This window comes from Terrapene carolina, unplaced genomic scaffold, assembly GCF_002925995.2.
Source record: "Terrapene carolina triunguis isolate 2854851 unplaced genomic scaffold, T_m_triunguis-2.0 Scaffold998, whole genome shotgun sequence".
NCBI classification, from domain to species: Eukaryota; Metazoa; Chordata; order Testudines; family Emydidae; genus Terrapene; species Terrapene triunguis.
The window spans coordinates 395,651-408,705 of NW_020665349.1; the positions used below are offsets into that span (position 1 = coordinate 395,651).

The 13,055-nt window shown below is 46.8% G+C and overlaps 1 protein-coding gene across 1 annotated transcript in view; it reads right to left on the reverse strand.

Moving 5' to 3' along the window:
• Positions 1-13,055, reverse strand: part of UNC13B (unc-13 homolog B) — a 354,074-nt gene that overhangs the window by 22,161 nt on the left and 318,858 nt on the right. The window contains exons 31-32 of the mRNA XM_029913862.1: positions 9,296-9,419; positions 2,378-2,434 (exon numbers count right to left, since the gene is read on the reverse strand). Coding sequence (XP_029769722.1) covers positions 2,378-2,434; positions 9,296-9,419 — 181 coding nt within the window. The remainder of the gene's footprint in view (positions 1-2,377; positions 2,435-9,295; positions 9,420-13,055) is intronic.

The window sequence follows — 13,055 nt, forward strand, 5'->3', positions numbered from 1 at the left end:
ACATCTGGAGTACTGTGTCCAGTTTTGGGCCCCCCACTACAAAAGGGATGTGGACAAACTGGAAAGAGTACAGCGGAGGGCAACAAAAATGATTAGGGGCTGGGGCACATGATTTACGAGGAGCGGCTGAGGGAACTGGGGTTATTTAGTCTGCAGAAGAGAAGAGTGAGGGGGGATTTGGTAGCAGCCCTCAATTACCTGAAGGGAGGTTCCAAAGAGGATGGAGCTCGGCTGGTCTCAGTGGTGGCAGATGACAGAACAAGGAGTAATGGTCTCAAATTGCAGTGGGGGAGGACTAGGCTGGATATTAGGAAAAACTTTTTCACTAGGAGGGTGGTGACGCACTGGAATGGGTTACCTAGGGAGGTGGTGGAATCTCCATCCTTGGAGGTTTTTAAGGCCCGGCTTGACAAAGCCCTGGCTGGGATGACTTAGTTGGGGATTGGTCCTGCTTTGAGCAGAGGGTTGGACTAGATGACCTTCTGAGGTCTCTGCCAACCCTGATATTCTATGATTCTATGCTCCAATGACCGTCACTGGCGGCACGAAGGAACTGAGCAGGTGGTGGGTCGGCAGGGACCTATATACACCACCATAAAGGCACCACTCCAGGGGTCTCCACAGTCGACCTGACAGGTACCGCTAGGGGAAAAATCTTCCGACGATCGTGCACACGGCGTGCACACACACCTATTGGAATGCACATGAGCAATCACTCAAAGAAGAACTAATGCCTCTGGGACAGATACAGACGAGTGCATGTACACTTTCAGTTATGTGCATGTTAGCTGCACACGAACTTCAGTGGACGTCTCCCCTGTCATCCTGGACTTGTGTGTGCACAGAAATACGTGGGCGTGCAAATCAGGGGCTGCACAGGAACACTGAATGTGCATCTATGCAAATGAGGCATGTGCAATTCTGAAAACAAAGTCCTTTGTACAAAAAAAAATATGTCAATTTCACTGAACTTACATCCAACAGATTTACAGGCAATAGCAGTTAGCAGAATGTTTGTGTCATTTCAGATTTATGTTCACAGCAGCTTTATGAGTCGCAAAGGCCCTCCATGTGACCCCAGTGACTTGAGAAGACAAGGAGGACTGTCCCCCATCCTCTCAAAGCCTTTGGCCAGCTGGCTGCCTGAAGCTCAGTTGCTGCCCCTCTGCTGAGCTACCTCTGAAATCTGCGACCACGGGTACTAGGACGAAAGGAGGCAGACAGCTTAGATGCCTCACAGCTGCAGGCAAAGTAGCACAGCACAGCCCCCAGCACAGGAATCTGAGCTTTGAGTTCTGCCACAGAGGAGCCCGAGGGGCTCCTGAAAAACCTGGGTGCCTCAAGGAAAGAGATAATGGTCCCGAGATGCAGGGTAGACACTGATGGAGAAGAAACAAAACAGATGCAGTCACAGTCCATTAGCATCTTGTGTCAATAAGTGTAACAAATGTGATACATGCACAAGGCAACTGAATTTTAATGGCAGGGAAACAGTGTTAACGGAACATATTTAAAATACATTGATTCAGTCAGAAAAATGCTCTTTGCATTGGAAAGTGCTCTCTAATCAGCATCTTGTACCAAGTTCAGCTTCCTGCCAATCCTCCCTGCTGCACAATTGATAATTTCGTGTGTTGCGATTCCTCATTTGCAGCTTCTCGTGCACACGAGTTTTTCTGTAGCAAGGTTAAATCATACTCAGAAGGGCCTGACCGGTATAAAGCATCTCCATTTCTCTATTTGCATCTCATTCTTGTTGTGACCCCTGGAGCAATGCTTGATTGGCTCACTGTCAGGCAGCGTGCACTTAGTGACACTCATGTCAGCTACGGTGCCGTCAAAGCACATCAGATCAGCCTGCATGCTAAATGCCAACTTCCAGCAACAGAGAGCCCACGCAGTCAGAATTTCTGGGCACAGTTCAGCTCTGCTCTAGAAGTGACAGTTATTTTCATATCAATGAGTCCAATTCAGAAACGATTCCTTTGTCAATAGCTAATGCAGCCTACATTCCCATTGATATCCATTTATTACAAGTGTTGATTACTATTTATAAAAGAGCTCAAAGCGAAAACTTGGCATTTTCTATTGCACAAGTACATGTAGAGGAATTGGATGGATTCTCAGTGTTCTTTCTTTTTCCTTTTAAAATAAATTACCGATTGTTCACTTGTTATACTGAACATGCAAATAATTAAATCTACTGTAAATATAAAGCCATGCAGTAAATCTAAGCGTAGCACTGTTAGTAGCATGTATTCTAAGGGGCACATTGCCAGTCACAGACAGGGGGAGACACAGAACACATGCTATGCACTACTGCACTTTCACGTTTGTATACAAGGACATAAATGCAAGCCACACACAACATCAGTACCTTCAACTTTGACAAGTGTCCCAGTTCCTTAGCAGCACTGAAAATCAACTGTGTACCCTATGATTGCAAGAAGTTAAAGTGGAAGAAAGGAGAGAAAGATTAGAAATCAATTTTTGAGCAAGTAAAGGAAAAAGGTGCAAATCGAGCTGGTCCATTGATCTTGACATAACCAACCCAGGGCCAGACATGCTAGTGTTGTTTTCCTCTATTTCTAAGGGACACATTTGTTAGCTAGAGTAAAAAACAGCCTTCCTGTGGACAGCCACATACAGAGCTCCCGCAGGCTGCGGTACACTGCTTGCAGAAACCACCTATTTAAACCAATTACACATCCAGCTGGATTACCCATAAACAGATAGTGAATACATTGTATTACCCTAGACTGGAAGCTCTATTATAGCCAGACCTACAGATCTGGGAGTACAAAGCTTTTATGGAGTTGACTAGAAACTAAGCGCAGATCACATTGTTAGTTAGAACTTTCGTGTAGACATTTTGTAAGCTGTCTCTGAAGTAGAGGGGTCTGGGTGCTGGGGGAGTGGGGCTTGGTGAGGTGGGGGTCTAGGTGCAGCTAGTTGGGGGTCAGGGGCATGGGGGTCTGGATGTGGGGATGAGACTCATCAAGGTGGGGGTTTGAGTGCAGGGAGCTCAGTGGGGGGTGGTCTGGGTGCAGGGGTGGGAGTCCTGAGGCAGGGTGTCTGGGTGCAGGGGGGCTCCAGATTCAGGGATTGGAGGTTCAGTGGGCTAGGGTTCAGATATGGAGGACTAGGGTGGTTCTGGATGTGGGGTGAAGCTTGGTGGGGGTGTCTGGGTATGAGAAGTCCAGATGCACGGGGGTTGGGCAGATGGGGGAGCAGCTCCCCATACAGTGACCCCTTCCCCCGCAGCTGAGGAGCGATGGGGGAAGGAAGCAGGGGAGGATGCTGAGCTTCCTGCAGCTGGGGGAGGTTTCTGGGGGTGAGTCTGACACAGCCCCAGCCACTCCTTGCAGGGGAAGAGGAAGTCCTGTCCTCTCCTGCCTCCAGCCCAGCCAGGACTAGCAGCTGATCCCGGATCAGGGTAGGAGCTACTGGCTGGGGTGTTCCTAGCCCTGCGGTGATTTACCTCTCCGCCAGCTGCTCTGGGTGCCTGAAACAATATACCTGCGCAGCTAGGGAGTGGTGCGTAACTGCTCTTGCAGCTTCCCTTTGCTTCCCTGTCAAAGTCTTTTTTCTGCAGGGAAGCAAAGAAATCTGCAGGGAACATGAATTCTGCGCATGCGCAGTGGCGCAGAATGACCCCAGGAGGAAGAAAGGTATATCCTAGTAGCTTTTACAAGGTGCTGCTAACTAATCACACTACTGCAATACCTGACCAATGTATGTGACTGCACTTAGAGTTTTTGATCAGCATTTATGGTCAAATGGTAAATGCGGTGTGATTTCTGGAGTTCATTTTTACTTCCAAGAGGTTCTTAAGGTTTCAGCACCTGCTGAGCTAAGCAGAAGAGCACACACTTCTTCTAAATCAAGTTACAAGACATTTTAAATGGGCAGCCCCAAAATGCTATTTAAATATTAATGTTTCACAGTTCAGTTCTGTCATTCCTCTTTGGAATTTTTCAATACGAGTTTGAACAACATTAGCCAGCCAAGGCACGTAGCATTCCTGCTGCAGGCTCCTAAGTAGGCCAGGTCTGAAACACTGAGCCATACCCAGTGACTCAGAATGCTTCATGGAACAAAGCTGCTCAGATAAGTAGTCTCCAATTTTTCTTTCCCACTAGGCACTATCCCTGCCAATCAATGCCAATCTCTGTCAGCATATGTTTGCAAACAGAAGTTATTCCGTTATTACAATGAGTTTGTCATCAAAGTTGGGATTGCCCAAATGAAATAACATGGACAGCTCTGTCATCAGGCAAAGACAGCTCTTGTAAACAACATACTACGGCTCGTCAAAAGGCTGTTTATCCATGCAAGGAAACATCCCACCAGAAAACTCTCGAGACACCTTGTACCACGTGCATCACCTTGGGAATGAACCATCCCCGACTGTCACTGCAGAAATTCAGCAACAATCCCTGGAAGCAGCAGAACCTCCACGTGTTATACGGACATTACTATATTTTAACCCTTTGACATTGGGTGCTTAGCACAAAAGTAGTTCCTGGTGATCCCCAGAACAAAAGTGGTTAAAGCATCATGGAGGAACATGGGGAGAGAGCATGGGCCACCACAGGAAGTACTATCATCTGTCTGGTGACACCCATAGTTCTGAGTGGTGCAGGATGTAAGCAGTTCTAATTTTCCTAGCGCTTTCCAAGGAAATTCACTTGGTCTTCATACCTGCGCCTGTCACAGACATAAGACAGCTATCATTTGCAGCCTGGGGATAATTAAAATCTCTGTTCATGGTTTGATTGTTTTTAAAAAAGCCATTCAGGCAGGGTTCTCAGCTGCTGTCCGTCAATGGGGCAGGGTTCTCAGCTGCTGTCCGTCAATGGGCGATGCCGATTTACACTCTCTGAAGAGTAAGCTGCCAAAGTTTAACACATCCTGCCACTTGATTTGACAGATGTAACAAAACACAGAGACACAATACACAGGTCTGCAGACGGTCACGAACCCCACAGTCTTTCTGTCTGTAAAGAGCTCCTTAGTACCCAGGTTTATTTCTTTATGTGGCACTAATTCACGAGTGCTTTAGCTTGCATGAAGTACTGCCTTGAGGCACATTTATTCCATTCAGGTGTGTTTGGCGCTCAGATCAGACAGCCTTTAGATTTGATTATTGGCATTATTTTGTTTATCTATTTAAGAGGCTTTATCTGACAAGCAGAGCTTCTGTATAGTGCCCATTAAAATAAAAGATTATTTATTCTTCTAAGGTGTTTTTGCTACATGAAGCGATCACAAGCTAGCTTTTAACCTGGGACAGAAAAGGCTTCTCGTATTTGGAAGTGGTTCTCCGAGGACCCTGGCAGTGCGCAGAATCTGACTTTCCAGCAGAGCTCATGATTTAGCTCAGCTGGCCCAACGCTAAGGTAAACCACCTCCCCGCACACTTGCTACAGGAGCAGACTTGGAATTCCTTGCCCTTGGCTAATGCAACAGAGAGGTTGTATTTATCTCCACAGGCCATAATGAGTGCTAGCAGCCCCCCTGCCCGAACAGTTCCCCCCCCTCCCCCGCTGACTGCTAAAGCAGCACTGCCATCCACTTCAGAGGATCTGTTTGCATAACAGGCAGGGTGCTGCTATGTGAGAGGTAAAATCAGCTCTTGACGCTTCGGGCACATCTATCTACACTGCTCTGCAGTTTGGTCTAGGAGGGGGTGACTTGCAGTTCAGATTGAAGTGCTCTGCTGTAACCCCTCCATGTGGATGCTGTGGGTGTGAATGTAAAGGTCCTGCCTTCGCACACATGTAGTCCTGTTGGAAGAGGAGTGTAGACGTGCTCTAGAGGCTGAATCTTGTGTCTACTCCAGATCATGCACTCGTTTAGGGGAGACAGGTCTCTCCGGGGGCACAGAAGGAAACGCAGTAGGGGTGTGTGTAATTCTGGCCATCAACTGGGTGGGCTGTAGCTGCCCATTGTGTAATGAGAATGATAGCAAATAAAGGCAGAGAGATCTGAGGAGCCGTCCGTCCATGTGTGAATCAAGTATCTGGTTACTGATCTGCAGCCACACAATATCGGGCTGGGGTGCACTCTACTGTGGGGAAGGCGAAAGGAATGTGCATTAGTTTTGATAATATAATAAAATGGGATGTATTCAGAAGCCCAAAAATATTGAGTTCCAGAGACTTAACCCCATATATCCACTCAGCCGAGAGAGACAGTATTGTAATTAAATGTTGATCTTTACTTATAATTGGTGAGGTGTGTGAATTGCTCTCTGAATTACTGCAGCTCATGTTGCCATTGATCTTGAAATCCATGGAAATTCAATACCCACAGGCTTATGAGCCAGTGAACTGAGTGTGTTATTCAGACACTTGCTGCTGCCTGCTGTCCTAGAGGTGTGAAAGCAATAGATGAGTTACAGTTCCATTATAACCTACATCTCAGTAGCTGACTAGCTTCTCTTGTCAGAGAGCCACATCCTGCCAACGGGAGAAATCCTGCAGAAGCAGGAGAGGACTCTGGCTTCTTTTCGTAGCCTCTCCATTTTGAATGTGTCAGAGAAGGTAACATGAAGCCATATGGAGTATCACTGAATGGCTATTCTGTGGTGACTTCCAGCAGGGTTGCAAGCAGTAGCTATGTATTGCCTTTCAGGGGGAAATGTGGCATCAGGTGCTTTCCTCCCACTCAGTATGGGAACTTCAAAAGGGGCCGGCATAAAAGCCCAAAGCAGCTCCGTCCCCTGGTGCCCTAGGAAAGCTTTTATTTCATCTCTTCAGGTTAGAAGGGATTGTTAGGATCATAATAAGGCTGCTCTTACATTCAGGCTTCCGCAAATCTACTAACAGACTCTTTCCACAGCAGCTTAAAAGTAGCCTAGAAAAACACACATGACCCCCCTCCCTTAAAGTTATTTATTGTCTGCATTCTAAATCCAGCACACAAATGAAACTGATTAAAGAAACACAAACATGGTCACTTAAAACCTGAACGTGGAGCGAAGACTATAGTTTGATGCTCGGATCCCTTGCAATAGTTTCTTGCTTGACAGGTAGGATTCACTGTGTGCAATACAGCTCTGGTGTTTACAATATCCTTAAGGGTGAGACAAGGGCCCTCCCTCTCACAAGACAAATACATTTACATCAAGATGCAAGTCTCCACCACTTCTTCAGACGCCATGACCTGAACACCTTTCAACACATACCAGAAACCAGTGACAAACAAGAAGAGCCACTCAGTACATCAACCCCAGGCCAAGAGCCTGCTTTAATGCGGACAAGTAGTAATATTTCTGGACCATTTCCAAACAATTAGCTTATAACCCAGGGCCAGGAGTTTACTCTGCCTGGGACTGGACCCCATCCTAGGAAGCAGCTGGATATCTGGGACTGCAATGTAATCTGCTTCTGGAGTTCACCAGGATTAGCCTCACCTCAGTCCCTGGAAAAGTCATGGAACAGGTCCTCAAGGAATCAATTATGAAACACTTAGAGGAGAGGAAAGTGATCAGGAACAGTCAGCATGGATTCACCAAGGGGAAGTCGTGCCTGACTAACCTAATTGCCTTCTATGAGGAGATAACTGGCTCTGTGGATGAGGGGAAAGCAGTGGATGTGTTATTCCTTGACTTTAGCAAAGCTTTTGATACGGTCTCCCACAGTATTCTTGCCGCCAAGTTAAAGAAGTATGGGCTGGATGAATGGACTGTAAGGTGGATAGAAAGCTGGCTAGATCATCGGACTCAAAGGGCAGTGATCAATGGCTCTATGTCTAGTTGGCAGCCGGTTTCAAGCGGAGTGCCCCAAGGGTCGGTCCTGGGGCCGGTTTTGTTTAATATCTTTATTAATGATCTGGAGGATGGTGTGGACTGCACTCTCAGCAAGTTTGCAGATGACACTAAACTAGGAAGCGTGGTAGATACACTAGAGGGTAGGGATCGGATACAGAGGGACCTAGACAAATTAGAGGATTGGGCCAAAAAAAACCTGATGAGGTTCAACAAGGATAAGTGCAGAGTTCTGCACTTAGGACGGAAGAATCCCATGCACTGCTACAGACTAGGGACCGAATGGCTAGGTAGCAGTTCTGCAGAAAAGGACCTAGGGGTCACAGTGGACGAGAAGCTGGATATGAGTCAACAGTGTGCTCTTGTTGCCAAGAAGGCTAACGGCATTTTGGGCTGTATAAGTAGGGGCATTGCCAGCAGATCGAGGGACGTGATCGTTCCCCTTTATTCGACATTGGTGAGGCCTCATCTGGAATACTGTGTCCAGTTTTGGGCCCCACACTACAAGAAGGATGTGGAAAAATTGGAAAGAGTCCAGCGGAGGGCAACAAAAATGATTAGGGGGCTGGAGCACATGACTTATGAGGAGAGGCTGAGGGAACTGGGATTGTTTAGTCTCCAGAAGAGAAGAATGAGGGGGGATTTGATAGCAGCCTTCAACTACCTGAAGAGGGATTCCAAAGAGGATGGAGCTCGGCTGTTCTCAGTGGTGGCAGATGACAGAACAAGGAGCAATGGTCTCAAGTTGCAGCGGGGGAGTTATAGGTTGGATATTAGGAAACACTATTTCACTAGGAGGGTGGTGAAGCACTGGAATGCATTACCTAGGGAGGTGGAGGAGTCTCCTTCCTTGGAGGTTTTTAAGGCCCGGCTTGACAAAGCCCCGCTGGGATGATTTAGTTGGGAATTGGTCCTGCTTTGAGCAGGGGGTTGGACTAGATGACCTCTTGAGGTCCCTTCCAACCCTGATATTCTATGATTCTAGGATTCTATGATTAGGGGACAGGCTAATTTTTCATCATTAACAGGTCACTGCAGTTCATGACACACATTAATCCAGTTGGTCCCTGCAGCTGAACACTTCTATACGTCTACCTTTGAAATCAGGTGTATCCTGGTCATGCTTCAAACAACTCCCCAGCCTAGGGAGCTGATGATCATGAAGTGAAAGCGTTTCCATGGTTAAGCTAACCCAGTGTAGTCAGCACCAGCAACCGGGTAATTTGGTGCGCATTGCCTTATGAAAAAGATTGCAGACTCCTATTCAACAATTTGGTGCAGTTGACAGTCACGCTTTGGACTCCGGCATCTCAGATTCTGAGCTGGGAGAGCACTCTCTCTGCCTCAAGAACCCATTACCAATAAAGCCCTGTCTTTATTTTCTTAGATTATGGCCATAGTTTTCCTTTCAACGCTCACCCTTCAGAACAGGCTGGTCTGCAGACTCCACCACCCAGACAGGGTCGTACAGCAGACTGAGCATGGTTTCTGCACTGAGTAAGGAAGAAGGTTGTGCTTTACCGTGTGGTCTGTGAGTGGAGGCAGCACAATGAGCTTCTCCATGGTATTCATCACCACCCTCCAGAGCTCCTTCAGCACCCGTTTCAGCACTGTCTTTTCACACACCGTGGCAAAGAGAGTCAGGCTGCAGGGAGAGAGCAAGAGTGGATTAAAACAATGCAGTTCCAGCAGTGCAGGCTGTAGGAGAAAGGGAGTGGAAGTGTGGGTGAGATTTAATGCCTCACCTAACAATTTATGTTAACTTTTATCTCACATCCCATAGGAAAGAGCAGCATCCCCTTTGCCTACAGCGCTGCTAAAGTAATGTTTTCTGATGCTTTTTCCTTCAGCTTTAGCACTACGACATTTGCACAAAACAGGATTTTTGTGCCTAAGAATTCAGCCACTGCTATTTAACCCCCAGAGCAATAGAAAGTTTTTATTTGTATTATGGTAGCTTGCAGGGGCCCCAAACAGGATCAGAGCCCCATTGTGCTGGATGCTTACACATAAAATAGAAGCAGCACCCTGCTCCAAAGGGCTCATCCGTCTAAATAGGGAAAGACCCAGCAGGTGAGTTTACACTAATAGACGGCCATTATACTCTTCTAGCGTGACCTCCAGCAAACACTCCGCAGAATGTGATCAAGCCCATCACTTCTGATTGTCCTAGAGCCTCTCTTGTAGAGACGCATCCAATCTTCAGTTTGGTAAAAAATGGAGAGGGAGGGAGATGACGACAAAGGTGATATTAACAGGAACACAGGGGTTTATCTATTGGCTATGGGTAGACTTTATATACAATGAGTGGATGAGACAGTGTTGTAATTATATTGGTCCCAGGATATGAGAGAGACAAGGTGGGCAAGATAATATCTTGTATTGGATCAACTTTTATTGGTGCGCGGGACAAGCTTTCAAGCTTCACAGAGCTCTTCTTCAGGTCTGGAGAAGGAAACCAGAGTGTTGAAGTTAAATACAGAGCGGGACAGATTGTTAAGCATAAGAGGTTCACACGTGTTGTAGCATCACTCCATATAAAATGGATACTTACCTGTACTGTAACTTGTTCTTTGAGATGTGGGTGCAGATGTGTATTCCATTCAGGTGTGCAGGCACCCAGCACACCGAAGCCAGAGAACTCTGCTTAGCAGTACTCGTAGGGGTGGCACTCAGACCCTGTGGTCTTAGCCCCTCCCCTGGCTATTCAAGGGTGATGTCACCCAACCCCCATCAGTTCCTTCACACCAAAATCCAAGGCTGCAGACTCTATTTAAACAAAGACTGCAGAACAGCCATCCCAAAGTTTGCATCTGGTAGAACATCTAGCTAAAGTGTGGACAAAAGACCAAGTAGCAGCCGCACAAATGTTCACTATTGAGATATCACTGAGAAATGTGATCTTTGTTGCTTGTGGTCTTGTCTAATGGGTCCAGAATGTCTGTGGGGACGACATAGTCTGAACTACCTTTGTGGTTTAGATGAAGGGTCAGCCAGTCTCCTCACAGACGATCTCCCAGGTAGATAACTTCCTGTATTACCACAGCTTATGCGGCAGATATTGCGCTATTATCTGAGCTGTTTCTGAGCATTTTCCTTCCTCCTCATTTAGCGACACACCATCCACGCTGTGAGGTGTAGATTGCCAAATGCTGGAAGAATAACCTGGGCATGGTGCTGGGTCAGCAGATCAGGCGAGAGAGAGAGAGAGATTGATTTGGGAGGCTGAGCTAACACACTGAGAAGGCCAGAGAACCAACATTATTTCGCCAGGCCAGTGCAATAAGAATCAGCTTAGTATGGTCCAATGTGAGTTTGAGGATAACCCGAGGAATCCGAGGGAAATGGGCAAGGCATACAGCAGGTCTCTTCCCCAGTTCAGATGGAAAGCATCAGTTAGGGACCCTGGACTGAGCCCCGCTTGGGAACAAAATGGACGTTTCCTTTTGCCCTTCATTGTAAAAAAGTCAATGGAAGCAATGCCCCATTCTGCCTCACTCTGCTGCTCTTCAAGGATCACTTGTGGTTGACTGAGAATGTCCTGCTGAGATGCTCAGCCAGCTGGTTTTCAGAGCCTGGTAAGTGTGCCGCTGTGGGCACGGTTTCTTCCTGACAAAGCCAGCTGGAGTGGGTTCATCCCTGCTTGTTCACTTAATACACTGCGGTGGTATTGTCTGCAAATGTGTGAACTGTGCTCCCCAGCTCTGATCTCAAAAGGCCTGATGCACATTGTTTATTGCCCGAAGCTCCAGCATGTTCATATGACTGGAAGCTTTCTGCTCTGACCACAAACTTTGAATCTTTCACTTCCCTCGATGCGCTCCCCAACCTATTGTGGTGACATCGGTGACTATTGTTCTGATTGGTGGAGGATGGGCAAACGGAACCCTCTGGCACATATTGTTCTGTCCACTAATATAGCAAGTCCAGTATCTCTGGGGCTACTCGGATAAGCCTGTCCAATGAGCATCAACTGGGGCAATAAACTGACCTCAAGCATGGCAGAAGATGGCAAAGAGACAATCTTACATGCTGCATCATGTAAGTGTGTGTGGCCATATGGCCCAGTAGTCCCAGGCATACATGGACTGAAGTCAATGGATGCGACTGGAGGTCCAGACAAAAGTGCCGAATTGTCTGGAATCATTAAACTGGGAGAAAGGCCTTTGAATTCATAGAGTATAACAGGGCCCTAATGAACTTGATTTTTTGGGGTTCAATGTTGATTTTTCATTGTTCAAAATCAACCCTTGACAATCAGAAGGGTCCAGCATGAATTGGACACAACTAAGGACTTGTTCCCTGAATCTGCCGCTCAATAGCCAATTGTCCAAGTATGGGAAGACATGAATTCACCTCCTAGGTAGGCCGCTACCACCATCATGCATTTAATAAAGATGTATGGAGCTGACAACAGGCTACATGTACTGGTAATGCTGGCCAGCAATGAGGAATAAGGGGAGGGTGCGGGGGGGAGGGGAGAAGGAAGATCCGGGGAACTACAGGCCAGTCAGCCTCACCGCAGTCCCTGGAAAAATCATGGAGCAGGTCCTCAAGGAATCAATTCTGAAGCACTTAGAGGAGAGGAAAGTGATCAGGAACAGTCAGCATGAATTCACCAAGGACAAGTCATGCCTGACTAACCTAATTGCCTTCTATGACGAGATGACTGGCTCTGTGGATGAGGGGAAAGCAGTGGACGTGTTATTCCTTGACTTTAGCAAAACTTTTGATACGGTCTCCCACAGTATTCTTGCCGGCAAGTTAAAGTAGTATGGGCTGGATGAATGGACTTAAGGTAGATAGAAAGCTGGCTAGATTGTCGGGCTCAACGGGTAGTGATCAATGGCTCCATGTCTAATTGGCAGCCGGTATCAAGCAGAGTGCCCCAAGGGTCGGTCCTGGGGCCGGTGTTGTTCAATATCTTCATTAATGATCTGGAGGATGGCGTGGACTGCACCCTCAGCAAGTTTGCAGATGCCACTAAACTGGGAGGAGTGGTAGATACGCTGGAGGGTAGGGATAGGATACAGAGGGACCTAGACAAATTAGAGGATTGGGCCCAAAAAAATTTGATGAGTGTGAAAGTAGAATGAATTATATTGTAAAAATAGAATGGATTAAAGAAATGCTGTATGTTCCTTTAAGCAGGAATAATGAATGTTGAAATATAGTTGTCAGGAAGAGAAACACTAAGGTATGAAACAATGGGTTCACTTAAGCTAATGGTGGGACATTAACAGGAGATTGGTAACAGTTAATAAGGAAATAAGATATGTAT